This window comes from Pyrus communis, chromosome 12 (genome assembly GCF_041283825.1).
Source record: "Pyrus communis isolate YQ-2024b chromosome 12, ASM4128382v1, whole genome shotgun sequence".
Lineage (NCBI taxonomy): Eukaryota > Viridiplantae > Streptophyta > Magnoliopsida > Rosales > Rosaceae > Pyrus > Pyrus communis.
In genome coordinates, this window is record NC_142576.1 from 609623 (window position 1) to 629279 (window position 19657).

General features: G+C 40.4%; 4 protein-coding genes and 1 long non-coding RNA gene across 18 annotated transcripts; 2 read left to right on the top strand and 3 right to left on the bottom strand.

The window, feature by feature from the left end:
- The first annotated feature begins 465 nt into the window (after positions 1 to 465).
- Positions 466 to 5994, top strand: LOC137746320 (uncharacterized). Of its 8 annotated transcripts, none has more exons than XM_068486402.2 (6): positions 466 to 643; positions 2107 to 3027; positions 3107 to 3411; positions 3493 to 5224; positions 5420 to 5512; positions 5738 to 5994. In XM_068486402.2, exons 2-4 carry the CDS (start codon positions 2193 to 2195, stop codon positions 4747 to 4749), a joined length of 2397 nt encoding a protein of 798 aa, XP_068342503.2. In that variant the 5' UTR covers positions 466 to 643; positions 2107 to 2192; the 3' UTR covers positions 4750 to 5224; positions 5420 to 5512; positions 5738 to 5994. The 8 variants fall into 8 exon arrangements, with proteins under 8 accessions (XP_068342503.2, XP_068342505.2, XP_068342507.2 ...); XM_068486404.2 differs by having other exon boundaries at positions 5741 to 5994; XM_068486406.2 differs by having other exon boundaries at positions 478 to 643; positions 3493 to 5174.
- LOC148692115 (uncharacterized) lies at positions 531 to 3040 on the bottom strand. The gene is made up of 2 exons (XR_015953894.1): positions 1480 to 3040; positions 531 to 1427 (listed from the first exon to the last, which is right to left on the bottom strand). It is a non-coding gene; the product is annotated as an uncharacterized LOC148692115 (long non-coding RNA).
- A 134-nt stretch (positions 5995 to 6128) lies between the features above and the next one.
- On the bottom strand, positions 6129 to 7676 carry LOC137746323 (receptor-like protein kinase FERONIA). The gene has a single exon (XM_068486409.2). It carries the CDS (start codon positions 7416 to 7418, stop codon positions 6189 to 6191), a length of 1230 nt encoding a protein of 409 aa, XP_068342510.1. The 5' UTR covers positions 7419 to 7676; the 3' UTR covers positions 6129 to 6188.
- A 586-nt stretch (positions 7677 to 8262) lies between these two features.
- LOC137745028 (putative disease resistance protein At1g50180) lies at positions 8263 to 13539 on the top strand. 6 transcript variants are annotated; one of them, XR_015953892.1, is made up of 4 exons: positions 8327 to 9543; positions 10005 to 11789; positions 12059 to 12128; positions 12176 to 12204. XR_015953892.1 is itself a non-coding variant. In XM_088680879.1 (3 exons), the coding sequence occupies exons 1-2, from the start codon at positions 8511 to 8513 to the stop codon at positions 11777 to 11779; spliced, it is 2808 nt and encodes a 935-aa protein (XP_088537005.1). In that variant the 5' UTR covers positions 8263 to 8510; the 3' UTR covers positions 11780 to 11789; positions 13113 to 13539. The 6 variants fall into 6 exon arrangements, 5 of the variants coding, with proteins under 5 accessions (XP_088537005.1, XP_088537006.1, XP_068340981.2 ...); XM_088680879.1 differs by lacking the exons at positions 12059 to 12128; positions 12176 to 12204 and adding an exon at positions 13113 to 13539 and having other exon boundaries at positions 8263 to 9543; XM_088680880.1 differs by lacking the exons at positions 12059 to 12128; positions 12176 to 12204 and adding an exon at positions 12552 to 12808 and having other exon boundaries at positions 8263 to 9543.
- LOC137745029 (receptor-like protein kinase FERONIA) lies at positions 12844 to 19491 on the bottom strand. Of its 2 annotated transcripts, none has more exons than XM_088680887.1 (2): positions 18964 to 19491; positions 12844 to 13674 (listed from the first exon to the last, which is right to left on the bottom strand). In XM_088680887.1, exons 1-2 carry the CDS (start codon positions 19346 to 19348, stop codon positions 13049 to 13051), a joined length of 1011 nt encoding a protein of 336 aa, XP_088537013.1. In that variant the 5' UTR covers positions 19349 to 19491; the 3' UTR covers positions 12844 to 13048. The 2 variants fall into 2 exon arrangements, with proteins under 2 accessions (XP_088537013.1, XP_068340983.2); XM_068484882.2 differs by having other exon boundaries at positions 12950 to 13733; positions 18891 to 19491.
- Positions 19492 to 19657: the final 166 nt, after the last annotated feature.

Here is a 19657-nt window from a genome sequence, read left to right on the forward strand (position 1 = left end):
CAACCCATTAACGAAGAACCCAATTTTATACTAACGGTTTTCTAAATTAATTTAAGTACAACGAAGGAGATTCAAACTAAGTATGAAGAAGAAGAAGAAGATTCAAATTTCAGTTGTATAATAAAATAAATATATTTTGAAATGACCATTTAAAAGTAACAAATTCAGAATTATCAGAAACAGCCACAAAGTAGTAACTGAGCGGGAGAGTTCATTGCATGTCGAGTGTTTTGAACTGTGGTGGAGCCCACAGACGAAAGAATCCGGTGGACCATACCCGTAAACACAAACTCTTGTGGGGGGCCACTGAACAGTGACGTCATTTCGAGATGGCGTGTCTTTTGGCGCGCGTGAATCAAAAGCTATCAGAGATGCTTCTTTTGTCTCCTTCTGGTTCTTGTATCCTCTTCCCGCGTGGACTTCACGTGCTTGGCCAAGACGGGACGCAAAAAGAAGAAACGTCTCGATGAGTCACTCAGTCACTTCACAGTCACTGATAAATGCTCTCTCTCTCTCTCTCTCTCTCTCCTGTCTTTCAACTGAGGAACAGCAAGTAAACCGCTCAAACCTTTTCTACAAAAGCACAGAGGTCTCACCGGCGGTGTGTGCACTGCTCGGACGTCGTTTTGCTGGCCGGACTCCGGTTTGATCCATCTCCTTTCTTATATACCCGATGCTTTCTGTTTCAAGTATTTTTTTGTATGCTTTTCTCAGACATCAATTATTATTCATTATGCTTGCTTGTGGAAATTGCACAATTATCCTTTGATTGCTTCGTGAAAAATGAGGTAACTTGTCTTTGATTGCTTCGTGGAAAACGAGGTTAGTGCTTGGAAACAAGAAAAAAGCAAAACAAATTTAGAAACTTTAAACAAGAACGATGCTTTGCAGCTCAATGAACCATCTTGGGTACTTAATTAGTAAACCCATGTGAGAATATGAATGTAAATCGCCCTCGAACCGCGGAGGACATGGAGTTCTCTGCAATTGTTTAGCTTAGTGAGAAGTCCATGAATTGAGAGTGGAACATCATGGTAAAATTTGTGTTCTTGGGATGTGTTGTTGGTTTTGATTTGGTGTAGATGTGTGTTGTTTGGAAACAGGTATGGTTTCGTGTGTTTGGTAGCTTATATGTGCGTGTTACGGTTTTTTATTTGGTTAAATTTTGAATTCCCAGCTCTTCCTTGAAGTAAAAGCTGTGTTCTTGGGTGAATTTCGAGCTCTAAACTTGAAGTTCATGAATTCAATGTGTAACAGTAAAGTAAAAGTTGCGTTCTAGGAATGTTTTATGGTTTTTAATTTGGTATAGCATGTGTGTTGTTTGGAAACAGGAATAGTTTTCGTGTGTTAGGTAGTTTAATCGTGCATGTTTCGCTTTTGGACTGGGATAAATTTTGAATTTTCTGAGATCCTTACCCCTTGTTCAACTCTTACTGCACATGTAAAACCGAGGATTTAAGGCAGTAAGTCTCATTGTACATGTCAGTTCCTGGTATACATGAGTTTTATCATTTTTGGCTCGTTTGATTGGATCGGAATGGATAACACATATAATTGAACATATAGGTGAATCAATTTACGTTTTGAGGAGATTATGAGGAATGAAGGCAAGTTCTGCCGTATATTATCGCCATTTTGTAGGGATTGGAAGGGATAAGTTTCCTTCAACATACTCTGAATACAATGAGTTTCCAATCCAATCCAATCATGGGCACCAAACGAGCCCTTCCTCTTGCTGTTTTAACCAAACAAAAGTTTCAAAATAGAAGAAAGAAGGGAAAGAAAAAACAAAAGAAAATGTGCTTGTGAAGAACAAAGAAAAATTGAATATATAAAAAGTAGAAAAAAGCGGAAAAGAAGTCTCGGTTTTAACTATTCCAAACTGATTTTTTTCAACTGTTTAACGTGTTTAGCAAATGAATACCCCATGTTTGACAATGTTAGTACATTTTTTGCGTGCGACAGTTCTCGTAAGAGTGATTACCATTTCACTGTAGACTTGGAATCTGTCGTTTTCCCCTCATCTATGATTGTATTGCTACTCATAAGTGTTTATTTGAGTCATCTCTTTTTGTTTGGTTAACTGGATTTTATTCCTTTCTGCAGGTTTTTGTGTGTTGAAAATGTGAGTCAACATAGTGGAAGAAATAGTGAGTGTGGAATTGCAGCAAGATTTCATTGTGAAACGTTAAATGTCAGGGACCAAAGCGCTTTTAACATACAAGCGAAAGCGGCGATCAAGAAAAGCTCTTGAAAAGGGACATGATTGCCATAATTCACTTTTTGTGGCTCTGAGTGACACTTCTCTAAGTAGAGAAGACTTGCAACTTCGTTTAATTGATAATAGTGCACCAGAAGACTATGAAAGAAATGATTCTTCAATACCTCAGCCAATACGAAAATCAAGCAGACTGAAGAGTCTCGATGAGGGTCTCTCCCTTCACAAGAAAGTTGGCTCGTCCTCAAATACTAATAGTGAAGCATTGGTTGACGATGATAATGCTGGAGGGAAGTTAGTTTCCGGGTTAATGGGGAATGCCACTGAAATGACCGCTGATTTTGTCAGGCCGAGATCATCATCATTTGAAAAAAAAGGCACCTCTAAATGTGATGGTATTTTGCTAAGATTGAATGCATCAAACTTGGAAGTGACTGATCCATTCTCTAAAATTAAGGCGGATAACTTATGCTGCGATTCAGCTGTGCAGACCAAGTCGACTGCCCCATTAATTACTTTCTGCCGAAGGAAAAAAAGAAGAAAGGATATAGATAAGTCTGATATACAAAGCAAATCTGTGCCTGCAGAAAATGATTGCTCATTGGTAACCAAATTGTGTAATTGTGTTTGTGCTAGTGCCACTTCGTGCGAAGAAACTTCCCCTGAAAAGTGCTCCATAGATCATGAGACAGATTTGAAGCACTCCAGAGACAAAGCTCAAGTTTTGTCAAGTAATGATCTTAAAGCGACAGAACTCCCTTGTGTAGGCCAATCACTTCCTTTTTTGCACCTGTCCGTTATCCCAACCAGTAAGACTTCATTAATTTCTAGGCATGCATTATTGAACCAGTTACATTATTTTAACTGACAATACATTCTTACTAGCAGATTCATGTGGCACCGACTGCAATTTTGACTTAAACTTGAGTCCTCAACAGCAACCTAATATTGCTGCGCCAAAAACTATGGGGGGCTCCTTGGATTCTACTAGCCGAAATCATGCCGCTGTATTACATGAACTGTCTCCTCCACAAATGCCGGCTGTGAGAAATGAAAGAGTAGAAACTCGAGCTTCACAATTACACAGAGATGCATTTGAATTTTTAGAAGTTGGTGCCAGCTGCAAAGATAATGATGATAAAGTTGGTCCTCTGCTTTCCGAGGAATTTACTTCCAAAAACAAATGTCTGCCGGTAAGTTTTGTAAGTCTTGCTTTTTGGATATTTGGGGATAATTTGGCTGCCAAATAATTTTATTTATATTTTCATCTCCAGCTGTTTCCAGAAGAAAAAACCAGTGACATTTTTTGCCCGGTGATAACACAGCCTGAGGTACCTGCTTCTATAGCTTCAGAACGGAGAAAAGTTCTTCAGTTGGGAGGCCAGAATAATCAACCAAAACAAGGATCTCCTATGTTTTTGGGTCTATCCTTAACCGAAAAACCTGTACTTGCAGGATGTGCTGCCAATACCTGCTTCAATACATCTCCCTTCTTGAACTCCATCATTGGAACAAGAGAATTCATCCGAGATGCAGCGCTCCAATCTTCCTCAAGCCGTTTATCATCAGTTTTGAAACACAAGATTATGCATGACAGTGTTGTAAGCCAAGCAAGAGCTTTGAATGAAAGGGGTAGTTTTCATGACAATTATATGCCATATAATACCATGTGGTCTGAAGAAGAGTTGGATTTTCTATGGATGGGCGTGAGGAGATATGGACGGGACAATTGGAATGCTATGTTAAGGGATCCAAGGTTGCACTTCTCACCATGGAGGGTGGCAAGGGACTTAGCTGAGCGGTGGGAAGAGGAACAGTCAAAACTTTTTAGTGGTTTATGTGTTCCCCAATTGGGATGCAACTACTTCTCGGGTCCAAAAAGAAGAATATGGAAAGAAAATACAACAGACATAACCCAAGTTTCACTTGGCGATGTTGATGCTCATAGAGGAGGTAATGCCTCGAGGAGGCCACTATTCAAGTCGGCTTATATTTGCAACAATGGCAATGGAAATCCCCGGAGGCCTCTTGGTTACACAAAAAGGACATCTCGTTTTGAAATTGGAAGGGACAATTATGAAGATGATGAATTTAGTGTTCCAAATAGAAGTAGCAGTATTCGAAGGGGCAAGTTATTATCGACTGACGGCCCCACAACTTGTGTTGGAGCAAAGGGAAATTTACCCCACTGGCTCAGAGAAGCTGTTGCTTCTCCACCGCCAACTGTGCCTTCAACTGTTTCATCAATTGCTCATTCAGATAGGTTGAATCTCACCCTTCTCGGATTCGATCCTCGGGGATCACATTTTGCGCCAAGAAATGAAATGCAGTCTACTTGTGGTGGTTTAATAGTAAATGACTCACAGCCATTAAGTACTGCTCCTCTTTTCAACTACTCATCGGTAGGACTAGGGATGGGGAAAAGAAGGGATTATTCTCGTCACGCGGGTAAACAAGACGACGTAATTATTATAGACAGCGATGGTTCTTCTGAAGAGACTATATCTGATGATTGTAGTGCAAGGCTGTAGCTTCAAGGTAGCTTGGCAGGTGGAATTCTGTTTGTATATACGGGAAGCTGTACAAAGGTGGTGTACACAGTTTGTTATTCAGGCAATTTGTAAATGCAAGGAATAAAAGGGAACTTGGAAGTCTAAAAGAGACTGATGAATGGATTGGTGGTTTATGCTTATAAGCGAATTGGTCTCACAAGTCAGCTGCGAATTTTGTGAGGAAGTCAGCTGATTATGCACTGAAATAAGCTGTCATTCCCGTAACGTGGCACCAGGACCTACTGTATAAATAAAACATTCTCAACCTGTAGATGATGATGACGGAACCTAGTACCGTGTATTGTGACATGTCTGATGTTCTATAAGGTCAACTTTTCCAAGCTGGAAGAGGGTGGTAGTTTCCGATGGCACAGGATATCAACTAGCTAAGGATATATTTGATGGTAAGGTTTCAAGAAAAGAATTCTTTGAATTGCAGATAAAACTTATCCCGGTGAGGTTCTGCCTTGTGCGTGTGTGTGCTTGTCTGTGTTTTCTTTTGTTTTTGTTTTTGTTTTTATTTTTATTTTGGTGTTTCTTGGGTCAAATATACCATCAGTAGGAACTACTTTAAGTTTGCAATTTGTTTCTTGTTTGGAATTCTAATCTATAAAATCTCTTTTGAATTGTGTATTTCTGATTGCAATAGTTCATGGTCGAATCAAATACGGATGATGATGAGGAACATTACAAGGAAGCCGCTCCCCGAGACCATGAGAAAGACTATGGAGAAGAAGAGAAGGTAGTTTAACAAGTTCATGTATTTCCTGGTTTGCATTGTCTTTTGTTTTGAAGATTTGGCTCCTAAATTCGTTCACTGCTTCGTAATACATCAATGTTGAATCGTCCTGATTCTAATTTAATAGAGGGTTATTGTCCCAGCAGTGCAAAAAATTATGCTCTATGTATACAAGTAGATATACCAATGTTGAATTGCATGCATTAATTTAATACCGAAAATTTGCAGCAGGATTGCAACTAATGGTACAGAAAACGGAGTTAGGAAACCAGAGAAGCTATATTTCTTCGGTGACTAGAAGAAGCTGAAAATAACTCTTTCGATTTGCATAGTCGCATATATTTTCTCTGCTGATGGTTGTGATTTTCTAATGATGTACTGAAGGGTCATTTGCTTAGTTCGAGTCTCGACCGTTGACTTTCATTGTTTATGTATTTTTGAAATACTTGGTATAATTGATTATGGCAACAGAGCCTTGATGTTAACCATTGTCAAAATCCATTTAAAACATTTTCAAGGCTGAGACTGGAAACCAAGAATGGTTAGATTTATGAGTTTAACTACAAGTTTTTTTGAAATATAGAGGAATGAAACGAAAAAATCTGTAGCGTTCCTCGGATAGATAAACCAAAGTTTATTTCTTTCAAGAGTAGAGTTATTGCATATCACAATATTTCTTCTATGTTATTGCTTCCCTGTTAGAATCAAGGCTAGCAATGCTATCAACAGAAGCTGCCTCATCATTACTAAAAGGATCTCGCGGATGCTCATACATATTATAGAAAGTTTCATTGATCTCAGAAAACGATATATTTTCGTAGGTATAGTCCTCCATGTCATGGGCAGGAAGAGGAGCAAGAGAAGTGCTTGCACTTGTCCCCAACTCCTTGAGCTGCTTGACGGCGTCTGCGCTTTCCTGCAACTCCAGTGCGCACTCAAGTTCCACCTGCACTTCACCCATCGTGGGCCGTTCAGCTCCTGTCCGACGCTGGCATCTCACGGTGATGTTCATAAATTTTTTCAAACAATCTGGAGCTACTTTTCCCATCAGAAATGGATCAATCATAGCAGGGAAAGTCTCACCCCTTACCCCACATTCAAATATCTCTCTTGAAACAGATTTGGCACACAACACTTCAAGTAACACCATTCCAAATGAGAAGACATCAGATTTTTCGGTAAGTTCCCCGAATATTGCATACTCTGGAGCAAGATAGCCTATTGTCCCACACACCCGCGAGTTTAATTTGATTAATACATTTGACAAGACAGGAGGACCCATCTTGGACAACCCGAAGCCGGAAAGCTTGGGCACCAAGTTTTGGTCCAACAGAACGAGGGAGCATTTCACGTCTCGATGGATGACAGCATGCTTAACCCCTGCGTGGAGGTAGTGTATTGCGCGCGCCACCCCTATACAAATTTTCAGCCTTTGCTTCCAAGTCAAGGGAAAGGGATCTTTATTTTTAATATTGGCAGGATGAAAGAGGTAATCAGAGAGGGTACCGTTGGGCACGTAGTCGTAGACAATGATACACTCTCCATTTTCTTGGCAGAATCCGATGAGAGAGATGAGGTTGGGATGGCGGAGCTGGCATAGTAGCTGTACCTCCGTCCTGAACTGACTCACTCCTTGTCTTGAATATTTGGAAAGGCACTTGATTGCAACGACGTCTATCCTGCCCTCATCCCCGTCGACCTTAATACGCCCTTTGAATACTGTGCCAAAGCCACCCTTACCAATACATAAGGTTTGGTCGAAACATTGAGTTGCTGCGCTGATCTCCGCAAGTGTAAAACGACGGCATAATTCTTCTGGAAACGCCCAATCATTTTGTTTCTTCTTCTCTTTTCGTTTCTTCTTCCGAAGAGAGAAGAAACGAGAGACAGACTGCACAGTACGTTCCATCACTATGTATCTAAGACATGGACTCACAAAGCGATCATCCTCATCCTCTTAAATCATGTAGATTCGAGAGAGGGTCCAAAATTATTAACCGGGTCCAGCTGCGTCAGGACTCAAAAGTCCTCCAAAATCCGTTTACCATATGATTCTTCCGATAAATTCAACAATTGTGAGCTGTAATCATACCCCACTTTCCGCGGATAAGACCGCATTCACTTACGTAATTGAATTGAAATAATTGAAAGCCACTGTGGCCCACATTCACACAAACGTATATACGACATATGGTATACCTACTTAGATCCGCTCTCTGTGACTTGGTGTCATAAGTTAATCACGTATTGTCTTGTGTTTTATTTTTATCACTACAATGCCTGATTATTTATTTTATAGAAACCACTTCGTAATATATTTTAACGATGTAACTATTTATCTTTTATGTCTTCCTTCATAGATGAATACTACCAAATTTCATCCAAATTCAAAACTGTATGACCGTCGGATTTTTTATAGGCGTATATGATGGTAAAATTAAATGATAGTTATTTTAGTATTTTTTTCACTTACATAACCTTTTTCGTCCATTTTCTTAACTACAAATGATTTTATTTTATTTTTTGCAAAGATGATCTTTGAATGATGAATTGAAATATAATAAGTTCGGATCTTAAAAAAAAAAATATTACAGGGCATCCTATAAAATAATTGAAGGGTTGTGTGGATATTATATGAATGATATGATAGCCCCACATTCACATCAAGATATTTCCAGTACCGCACGCTAGATTGGCCCACTCACCACCTTCCCAACAAGAGGAGATAAACTTTCAGGCTATCCTGTTGTGACGAAAGGGACATACACAAACAAACATAAACTCGGGATATATACTGAATGAGATTTGGACAGTGGTAAATATAAAAATAATTGTGAGTTGGTTATACAAATCACAATACATAGCTAGTTTGGTTATGTTCTTTTAGTAGATAAGAAAGTTGGAAAAAAAGAAATAGTTTCTTCTTCTTTTTTTGTATGTAAAATTAACCTTTGTTCTGCTGTAATTTTGAGGATCAGGAAGTAGCTTGCAAGCACAAAGCATGGCAGAGTTTGTGGTATCATTTGTTGTTGAGAGACTTGGGGACCTGCTGATCGAGAAAGCCATCTTCTTACATGGGGTCAAGCAAAACGTTGAGCAGATCCGCGTCGAACTAAGGCGGATGCAATGCTTCTTGAAAGATGCTGATAAGAGGCAAGACGAAGATGAAAGCATTCGAAATTGGGTTTCCGAGATTAGAGAAGTCGCTTACGATGCCGAGGATGTCATTGCGACTTTTACCATCAAAATTGCAACACCAATTTCCAATCCACTAAAAAGGTACGCTTGTTTTTTCGACCGAGCTTCAAACCTTAACCAAGTTGGGTCTGAGATTGAGGCCATCAAAGCTAGAATCTCTGACCTTACTAGAAGTACACAAACTTACGGCTTGAGTGTTGTGAGAGATCATCAGGGCTCGTCGAGTATTGCGTTTGAGATGCAAAGACAATTGAGGTGGTCTTATTCCCATGTTATTGACGACCATATCGTTGGTTTACAAGGAAACATAAACGAACTAGTGGCGGAGCTCATGAATGAAGAAAAACACGGTCGAGTTGTGTCCATTTGTGGGATGGGCGGTCTGGGAAAGACCACTCTCGCCAAGGAAGTTTACCGCAATGATCGTGTTAGGCGTTATTTTGAGGGTTCTGCGTGGGCTTATATATCTCAACAATGCAAACCAAGAGATGTTTGGGAAGGCATTCTGATTAAACTAACCTCTCCGTCGAAAGAGGAGAGGGATCATATTTTGAAATTGAGAAACGATGAGCTTGCAAAGAAGCTTTATCAAGTTCAAATGGAGAAGAAATATTTGGTGGTTCTTGATGACATTTGGTCGATTGAGGCCTGGAAAATTCTAAGTCCTGCCTTCCCATCGTCGGGAAAAGGGTGCAGCAGAATATTGCTTACAACTCGTAATAAAGATTTAGCTTCCTTTGTAGACCGAAGCGGTCTTCATGAACCGAGGAATTTAACTGAAGAAGAGAGTTTGGAGTTGCTTCAGAAGAAGGCATTTCCAAGAAATGGTGATCCAGGTAGTTTACCATTCCAATTTCTTAAGCATGCATCCGGATTTTGTATCATTATGCATTTCCTTAATATATAAATAGTACTCAAGCTCTAACTAGTTAGAAACTTAATACGTCGCTAACCAATAAATTAATAACTCTATTCTTGCAAGATATATTTGAAGTTTGTCGTTAAAATCTACCCAACCAAGGATCCATAAATGAATAAAAAGTCATCACTATTTCAGATTTGCAATCATTTCTTCAGTTTCACCGATTCTAATTCAAATTTTTGAACTTCTAGATGTGAAGGATTTTAAAACAACGGTGTCTCACTCGAATTATGGGAGCTGAAGTATATTATTAATCTGTTAGACTGTTAGTTGTTGATCCCTTTATGTGCATACTCAGTTTCATCACATTTTCTTATAGGTTTGGTATCCCCAACTGAGAATTTCGCTAAATGGTTTTCTTCTTTAACATTGCAGATTTTATCAGGAGCAAAGATAAGGAGCAGTTAGGGAGGGAAATGGTCAAAAAGTGTGCTGGCTTGCCTTTGGCCATTGTTGTGCTTGGAGGACTTTTGGCCACTAAAGAAACAGTGCACGAGTGGGATATTGTCCACAGAGATATTCTTTCGTATCTCAAGCGAGCCAAAGGGGACGAGCAACACTCTACGGTACCTGAGGTTTTGGCTTTGAGCTATCATGATTTGCCATTTCAATTAAAACCCTGTTTCCTTTATTTGAGTCATTTTCCGGAAGATTTTGAAATTCCGCGGAGAAAACTGGTTCATTTATGGATTGCAGAAGGCATTGTATCGCCACATCATGACGCAGAGGGAGATGAAACAATAGAGGATGTTGCAGAACGCTACTTGGGTTACTTGATTAATAGGTGCATGGTTCAAGTTGGAACTCTCGGATCAACCGGAAAAATTAAAACTTGCCGCCTCCATGATCTTATGCGTGACTTGTGTTTGTCGAAAGCAAAGCAGGAAAACTTTCTCCAGATTATTCACTATCCGGATGAAAATATGGTGGTGAATTCTTCTTCTTCTTCTCGCGTACTTTCTGAAACAACATCAATTGGTAAAACTCGCAGACTTGCTGTCTTCTTACCTTCACAAGTCGATAATCTTATCCCGTCTAAATACAAAGATGATTCCAACCTCAGTCTCAGGTCCCTTATATATTTCCATGCAAGCAAGTGTCGATTGGTAAATTGGCAGCTTACAAAAACAATTTTTGAGTTCAAAATGCTCAAAGTTCTCGATCTTGAAGGTGTCAAGGGACCGTATGAAAAGTTACCTAGAGATATCGGGGACTTGGTTCAGTTGCAGTTTCTAAGCTTGAAGAAAACACATATACAAGCATTGCCATCATCCATCGGTAATTTGATCCACTTGAAAACTTTAAATTTGCAAACCATAAGTAAATTGAGTTGGGATCCGACAGTGCAAATTCCGAATGTGATCTGGAAGATGGAAGGGCTAAGGCATTTATATCTTCCCAAGTGGTGTGGCAATGCAGTTGATAAGCTGCAACTGGGAAATCTCATCAACTTGCAGACACTAGTAAACTTTCCTGCAAACAAATGCGACGTTGAAGATCTTCGCCAGTTGACCAATCTCAGAAAATTGGTGTTGAATGATCCAAAACATTTCAAAAGTTTGGTGAAGATTTTCGGTCCCCAAAGCAGAACGTTAAGCTGCCTCGAGTCTCTGTCCTTGACAAGTGAGACACTTTCGTTCCCTGATGAGGTTGTTGATGTTAGACAACTAATGTTAAGTTGTCGCCGTCTACAAAAATTGCATGTGGAAGGGCGGATAGAGAAGCTGCCAGAATACCATCAGTTCCCTCCAAACCTTGCCAAGTTAACATTGTGGGGCTCTAAACTTGAGGAAGATCCAATGCCAACACTGGAAAGACTGCCTAACTTGAGAATTTTAAGCGGATGGCAAATGTTCGCTGGGAAGAAAATGGTCTGCTCTAACCAAGGTTTCCCAAAACTCAAGTCTCTACTCCTCCGAGGGTTTTCTAATTTAGAGGATTGGACGATGGAAGAAGGAGCCATGCCTGGTCTTTGTCGTTTGGAAATATCGAGTTGCATCAAACTGAAGACGATTCCGGATTCTCTGAGGTTTGTGAAAACACTTCAGGAATTGGAGATATATGGATGCCTATTCAAGGTCAACATGGGAAGTGAAGGAGAGGATTTTTACAAAGTGCAACATGTACCGTCCGTTGTAATCCGCAACTGAAGTTGATTAGGTAAGAATTGTTGAAGTTTATTTCTTCACTGGTTATTTCATTGTACCTTTTGCAATGTTCTTGTAGTGAGAACTAATAGCTACTCTTATCTTACGCACTAAAAATGTGTAGTTTTGTCAAAGAGTAATAGTACGGTTGAAGTTTCAATAAATTTATAACGGAAACCGACTCAGGTTTCCGTGGTCTTTCGAGCGGTCAGCGTCAAGCCAAATAAAACAGTTTGGGGCAATCCAAATGGATATTCAATATGAAACTCACATGTTTTGCAGCTCGCAGGCAGCCTTTTCAGTTTTCGGCTTCTGCTATGATTAAGGAAACAGAGCCTTGATGGTAACCATTGTCAAATTCCACTTAAAACATTTTCCTGGCCGAGACTGGAAACCAAGAATAATGATATTTATGATTTCAAGTGCAAGTATTTTTTACATTGTTCTCACTCTAACTTTCAACGAAGCCGGTAGTTGATCTTCCGACATGATTTGTTCTCCACCTTCACCTTCCGACGAGGGCCTCAATGATTGTGATTCTCTAATGATGTACTGAAGGGGCATTTGTTTGGTTCAAGTCTCGACCGTTGACTTTGGTTATTAATGTCTTTTTGAAATACTTGGTATAATTGAAATACATCAATGTTGAATTATCATGATTCTAATTTTGTACGAGGGTTATTGTCCCAGCAGTGCAAAAAATTATGCTCTATGTATACAAGTAGATATACCAATGTTGAATTGCATGCATAAATTTTCTGCTGAAAATTTGCAGCAGGATTGGAACTAATGCTACAGAAAACGGAGTTAGGAAACCAGAGAAGCTATATTTCTTCGGTGACTAAAAGAAGCTGAAAATAACTCTTTCGATCAGCATAGTTGCATATATTTTCTCTGCTGATGGTTGCGATTCTCTAATGATGTACTGAAGGGGCATTTGTTTAGTTCGAGTCTCGACCGTTGACTTTGGTTGTTAATGTATTTTTGAAATACTTGGTATAATTGATTATGGCAACAGAGCCTTGATGGTAACCATTGTCAAAATCCATTCAAAACATTTTCATGGCTGAGACTGGAAACCAAGAATAGTGAGATTTATGAGTTTAACCACAAGTATTTTTGACATTGTTCTCGCTCTAGCTCTCAACGAAGCTGGTAGTTTATTCTTCCAACATGATTTTTTCCTTACCTTCACAATATTTCTTCTATGTTATTGCTTCCCTGTTAGGATCAATGCTAGCAATACTATCAACAGAAGCTGTCTCATCAGTACTAAATGAATCTCACTAATATACAGAAAGTTTCATTGATCTCAGAAAATGATATATTTTCGTAGGTATAGTCCTCCATGTCATGGGCAGGAAGAGGAGGAGCAAGAGAAGTGCTTGCACTTGTCCCCAACTCCTTGAGCTGCTTGACGGCGTCTGCGCTTTCCTGCAACTCCAGTGTGCACTCAAGTTCCACCAGCACTTCACCCATCGTGGGCCGTTCAGCTCCTGTCCGACGCAGGCATCTCACGGTGATGTTCATAAATTTTTTCAAACATTCCGGAGCTACTTTTCCCTTCAGAAATGGATCAATCAGATCCGGGAAGATCTCACCGCTGTCGGGGCGTTCATTTGACAATATTAGAATAGATTTGGCACACAACACTTCTAATAACACCACTCCAAATGAGTAGACATCAGATTTTTCGGTAACGTTGCCGGAATCTAAATACTCTGGATCAACATAGCCAAATGTACCGGTGAGGTTCGAGTTCATTTTGATTAATGCATTTGACAAGGCAGGAGGACCCATCTTGGACAACCCGAAGCTGGAAAGCTTGGGCACCAAGTTATGGTCCAATAGAATGCTGTGGCAACTCACGTTTCGGTTTATGATCGCATGCTTAACCCCTGCGTGGAGGTAGTGTATTGCGCGCGCCACCCCAATACAAATTTTCAGCCTTTGCTTCTGTTTGGACCCGATTTTACACCATCGGCCTGAGTAATCGAGACCGTAGAATGAGTAAAATTCTGAGCCATTGGATTGGAAGAAGGTTGAGATAATTGATTAATAATTTGTCTAGATAATATTATGATTTTAATAATCACAATGTTATCTGGCGAATTATTAAGAAAATTATTTCTAAAAATTTGGTGAGCCCATTTTAAGCATATTGGGAGATTATCTTCTAATAATTCAAGCACGGAGGAGTTCAAACATGTGTAGATATGGAAGAATCATAGCCACCGAGTATCTTGGCAGGATGCCAAGTATTTTAATTAAATGGGGTTAATGAAATTGCATGCATTATCACATCCAGGAAAAGGTGGGATTGCATGCAAGATGCAGAGTTAAAGTGGGACTGCATCACGTGGATTTTGAATGATGGTGATGGCGCAAATAGGATTGAATTGGAAGGTCAGGATGGAAAAGATGGGTTCAAGCTTTGGTTAAGGTGATTAGGCGTGGACTTATATGCATATGAGATAAAGTTTTCAGAGCTTTATTTAATTATAGTGATTATGATTGGGATAAGTGCGTGGTCAGCATCAACAAATAAGGACTCAGAGTCACAATGTAATTAGGATTGGTTTGCACGGCTTGGGTATTCAAGACTATAAATAAAGTGCAACGGGCATCATTCAAAGGACCTCCAATTCAACACCCAACTGCCCTGCGCAAAACCTCTCAAACATCTTGAGATTTTTTATTTTCTTTTTCCGCCGACACATCTTCAGTTTGGATAAACAGCACTGTGAAGGCAACCGGCGAACATCTTCAGTTTGGATAAACAGCACTGTTGCCGTAGAATCAGCCGTTCCCGAAGCACCTTCAGTTTGGATAAACAGCACTGCGTCGAGGCCGACTGGTTATCTATCCAAGTCTCGGTCAAGAAGGATTTTCAAATCCTTATTGGCAGAGGTCATCTCATTAGCCTTCTCGGCGAAGTGAGGTGTTACCAGGTTACTACATTCGGCACCATAAAAGCCGAATTTGATATTAAACTTCGTAGAACTAGCAGCCTTGTCTTCAGGCTCGAGAATCCAAAGGCCGAGATTTGTTCCTTCCTCGGCCGCAATCGCAAGATAAAGAAGTCACCGACGCGCTCAACGCAACATCAACAAATTTTACTCCTCGGCCGAGCTCGGCCGACGAGTTGGCACGCCCCGCATTCGACCGAAGGACGTAGTTAGCTTATTAATTACTCGGCTTGCGCGCCACGTAGGCTTTGTAATTTTTAGGGTCAACATTTTGGCACGCCCAGTGGGACCCAGTGCTAAAACTACGAAGTTCATATGATATATCAAGATTCCAATCTGGCTCAACGTAGCCGATTGTACGAGCGCTTAGAGGAATTGAAAAAACACAATGAAGAACGAAAAAGATCTTTGGAAGTGGAAAAAGTTCTTCGTGGCCATAAAGAGTTGCAAAAGTCATTCGCTTACATGTTGAGAATAAAAGCTCATGTTACCCTGCAAGAGCAATGGGTAAATGAAGACAGGGCTCGATTTAATGCCTGGCTAGATGGAAAATATTTTCCTTACGTTTTCGACTACAAATCAATGTCATTTGAGGAATGGTTGGTTGAAAAGACTGGGGGGCAATTTTCCGCTTCGGCCGTAATCAGACATCGGCCTAAGAAAATTGTTAATTTGGTCGAGGAACAAAGGCCACCTATTTTTTCGGTCGAGACTGAAAGTGTGGTAGGCCTAGAAGAAAATGTTCAAGTTTCTGAGCAAAAAATTGACTCAGAAAATGATTCTTTAGAGGAGTGTTCCAATGACGAACAATACCGATACACGACTTCGGACCATAAAACCACATCAATTGATATGGTAATTGGAGACATGGTTTTAGATGCCGAAACTACGCCAATCAATATGATTATTGGTGATAACACTGATATAGAGAAATCTCATTCGGCTAAGTTGTTTGAATTAAAAGCCGAAATTATGCTTGTGGGGCATAATAATTGTTCAACACATTCGGCGGCTGAAAATGAAAAAAATTTCACCAAGTTACAAATATTTGGAGAAAATTCTTTATTCGGCCTAGAGAGAAATCAATTTGAAAATTTTGATATTAAACGATCTCGGCTTGGAATAAAACATCGTTGGCCTCCTCCTATTTATGGTTCGACCACTTCTATTGCCGTATGCTAAAAATATATATATAATAAATAAATTATTTTCTTAAACATACGGCTATGCAAGCCGATGCGAAGAAAATAAAGGGGGCAACTACAGTGCGGCAATCCAAATATATATATATATATGGCCGGATTGGCCGAATATATATATACATATATATATAGGTTCTACACCCAATTCTTCTTGGCCTCGGCCTCGGCCCACTTTACAAAACTATATGGCCGAATAAATAAAAAAAAAAAAAAAAAATTTCACTCGGCCGTGACCATTAGCCGAGCCGAGGAGGGATGTTTGTAGAAGGCCATTCGACGAGTCGAGTACAAGGCCAAGTTCACATTCGGTGGAAGTATTTGATTTTCTCAAGTATTAAAGAGGATTGGGTGTTAACAGCTGATTGAGACATGTGTATAGAGAAATCACTTCAGTGCCTTGCATCAAATTTTTCTTAGAAAATTTGATCATTCTTACTGCGAAGACTGCTTGCTGTCAGTAAAATGGTGGTGTTTGCTGTGTTTCCATTTGAGACCACCGAATGAAGTTGGCCGAGCCACATTAAGTGTAAAGTTTGTCAGCACCATGTTTCCCAGTGTTAGCGTATATATGTCGGCCATGCTGCAACGATATAAGCATATATATATATATATAACGACACATCAAAATAGGCAAAATGAGAGATGGCATGCAAATGCAAACGGCAGGATCAAAAGTTTAATGAAAAGCCACTCAATTTAAATTGTAGGCTTCCATGTGGGCACACTCTCATTCGGTGAGAAAGTTATTCGGTGGAGGTTTAGATATAAGTCCATCTGCAGGCTTTTAACATCATATGTTATTCTTTTGCCGAGAAGGAAAATATTTGCAGCATGTATTTATTTCTAGTTTCCGTCGAGAAGTTCCCACGCCCTTCAGATGTTTTTCTTCAGTATCTTTGACTGATTTGGGTGTCGCCTTCGTCGAGAAGTTGCAGATCATTTCCAGTTCGACGATAGCAGATGTACCCGTTGCCATTTTAAGCAACCTAATGGTTCCGTTGACTGCACAACCGCAAGCTTCAAACAAGACTGAAACAGGATGTGGCCTTGAGAATCAGGGACGACAGAGCATACATGCCTCGATGGATGTATGGTTATAGATCAATTCATGCATACAGGTATAACTTTCTTTGAAGGAGTAAGCGGTGGGCGAGAGTCCCCGAGCTTTCGATCCCATTTGGTTTTTCCGACCTTCGACCCTATTTGATTTTTCTCGGCCTTCGACCCCATTTGGTTTTTCTCGGCCCTCGACCGTATTTGGTTTTCCTCGGTCCTTTGACAGTACTAGGCGAAGACACATCTGGAATCGTGGCCTGTCTTATTTCTTGCAGTTGACATGCACATGCTTATTGCAACTCATGACAATGGATTTGTAAAGGTGTTTTGTTTACCCGTGTCCGGGCTAGAATTATGTTAGGCCGAGCTCGGCCAACTCGTCGAGGTTTCTTTCAAGACATAGCAGGCTATGAAGTGGATATACCACGGGAAATGAATTCAGTTCAACTTTGGCCGAGTGATCAAAGCCGCGGTCAGGGAACGTACGATTATTGGCTTGCATCGAATCACTTAATTTTCGGCGGTATGAGGGTTCTTCGACTGCGCTAATTTCCTTAACCATTCGGCTTACGAGCCGAAGTTCAAGGAAACTGGGGGGCAATGTTTGGACCCGATTTTACACCATCGGCCTGAGTAATCGAGACCGTAGAATGAGTAAAATTCTGAGCCATTGGATTGGAAGAAGGTTGAGATAATTGATTAATAATTTGTCTAGATAATATTATGATTTTAATAATCACAATGTTATCTGGCGAATTATTAAGAAAATTATTTCTAAAAATTTGGTGAGCCCATTTTAAGCATATTGGGAGATTATCTTCTAATAATTCAAGCACGGAGGAGTTCAAACATGTGTAGATATGGAAGAATCATAGCCACCGAGTATCTTGGCAGGATGCCAAGTATTTTAATTAAATGGGGTTAATGAAATTGCATGCATTATCACATCCAGGAAAAGGTGGGATTGCATGCAAGATGCAGAGTTAAAGTGGGACTGCATCACGTGGATTTTGAATGATGGTGATGGCGCAAATAGGATTGAATTGGAAGGTCAGGATGGAAAAGATGGGTTCAAGCTTTGGTTAAGGTGATTAGGCGTGGACTTATATGCATATGAGATAAAGTTTTCAGAGCTTTATTTAATTATAGTGATTATGATTGGGATAAGTGCGTGGTCAGCATCAACAAATAAGGACTCAGAGTCACAATGTAATTAGGATTGGTTTGCACGGCTTGGGTATTCAAGACTATAAATAAAGTGCAACGGGCATCATTCAAAGGACCTCCAATTCAACACCCAACTGCCCTGCGCAAAACCTCTCAAACATCTTGAGATTTTTTATTTTCTTTTTCCGCCGACACATCTTCAGTTTGGATAAACAGCACTGTGAAGGCAACCGGCGAACATCTTCAATTTGGATAAACAGCACTGTTGCCGTAGAATCAGCCGTTCCCGAAGCACCTTCAGTTTGGATAAACAGCACTGTGTCGAGGCCGACTGGTTATCTATCCAAGTCTCGGTCAAGAAGGATTTTCAAATCCTTATTGGCAGAGGTCATCTCATTAGCCTTCTCGGCGAAGTGAGGTGTTACCAGGTTACTACATTCGGCACCATAAAAGCCGAATTTGATATTAAACTTCGTAGAACTAGCAGCCTTGTCTTCAGGCTCGAGAATCCAAAGGCCGAGATTTGTTCCTTCCTCGGCCGCAATCGCAAGATAAAGAAGTCACCGACGCGCTCAACGCAACATCAACAAATTTTACTCCTCGGCCGAGCTCGGCCGACGAGTTGGCACGCCCCGCATTCGACCGAAGGACGTAGTTAGCTTATTAATTACTCGGCTTGCGCGCCACGTAGGCTTTGTAATTTTTAGGGTCAACAGCTTCCAAGTCAAGGGAAAGGGAAAGGGATCTTTATTTTTAATATTGGAAGGATGAAAGAGGTAATCAGAGAGTTTACCGTTGGGCATGTAGTCGTAGACAATGATACGCTCTCCATTCGCTTCGCAGAATCCGATGAGAGGGATGAGGTTGGGGTGGCGCAGCTGGCAGAGTAGCTGTACCTCCGCCCTGAACGCAGGCATTCCCTGTATTGAATCTTCGGAAAAGCGCTTGATTGCAACGACGTCTATCCTGTCCTCATCCCCATCGACCTTAATACGCCCCTTGTATACTGTGCCAAAGGCACCCTTACCAATAAATAAGGTTTGGTCGAAACATTGAGTTGCTGCACTGATCTCAGCAAGTGTAAAACGACGGCATAATTCTTCTGGAAACGCCCAATCATTTTGTTTCTTCTTCCGACGAGAGAAGAAACGAGAGACAGACTGCGCAGTACGCCCCATCACTACGCATCAAAGACATGGACTCACAAAGTGATCCTCCTCATCCTCTTACATTACGTAGATTCCAGAGAGAGGGTCCAAAATTATTAACCAGATCCACCTGCTGGCGGCTGGTTTTTTCTTTGAAATTAATGGCACCGTCAAGACTCAAAAGTCCTCCAAAGACCAACTGAATTTTTTTACGATACGATTTTTTTCGATAAATCCAAACAAGTGTGAGCTGTGCTCAGACCCCACTTTCCGCGGATAAGACCACATTCACTTACGTAATTGAATTGAAATAACTGAATGCCGCTGTTTGGAAACCCG

Excerpts from the sequence above, each read along its gene's own strand:
- LOC137746320 (XM_088680882.1), top strand. The coding sequence starts at position 2,193 with ATGTCAGGGACCAAAGCGCTTTTAACATACAAGCGAAAGCGGCGATCA. Across the intron at positions 3,028-3,103 it reads CCTGTCCGTTATCCCAACCA|CAGATTCATGTGGCACCGAC; the intron begins GTAAGACTTCAT and ends CATTCTTACTAG. Across the intron at positions 3,412-3,492 it reads CCAAAAACAAATGTCTGCCG|CTGTTTCCAGAAGAAAAAAC; the intron begins GTAAGTTTTGTA and ends TTTCATCTCCAG.
- LOC137746323 (XM_068486409.2), bottom strand. The coding sequence starts at position 7,418 with ATGGAACGTACTGTGCAGTCTGTCTCTCGTTTCTTCTCTCTTCGGAAG.
- LOC137745028 (XM_088680879.1), top strand. The coding sequence starts at position 8,511 with ATGGCAGAGTTTGTGGTATCATTTGTTGTTGAGAGACTTGGGGACCTG. Across the intron at positions 9,544-10,004 it reads TCCAAGAAATGGTGATCCAG|ATTTTATCAGGAGCAAAGAT; the intron begins GTAGTTTACCAT and ends TTAACATTGCAG.
- LOC137745029 (XM_068484882.2), bottom strand. The coding sequence starts at position 19,348 with ATGGGGCGTACTGCGCAGTCTGTCTCTCGTTTCTTCTCTCGTCGGAAG. Across the intron at positions 13,734-18,890 it reads TTTCCCTTTCCCTTGACTTG|GAAGCAAAGGCTGAAAATTT; the intron begins GAAGCTGTTGAC and ends CGGGTCCAAACA.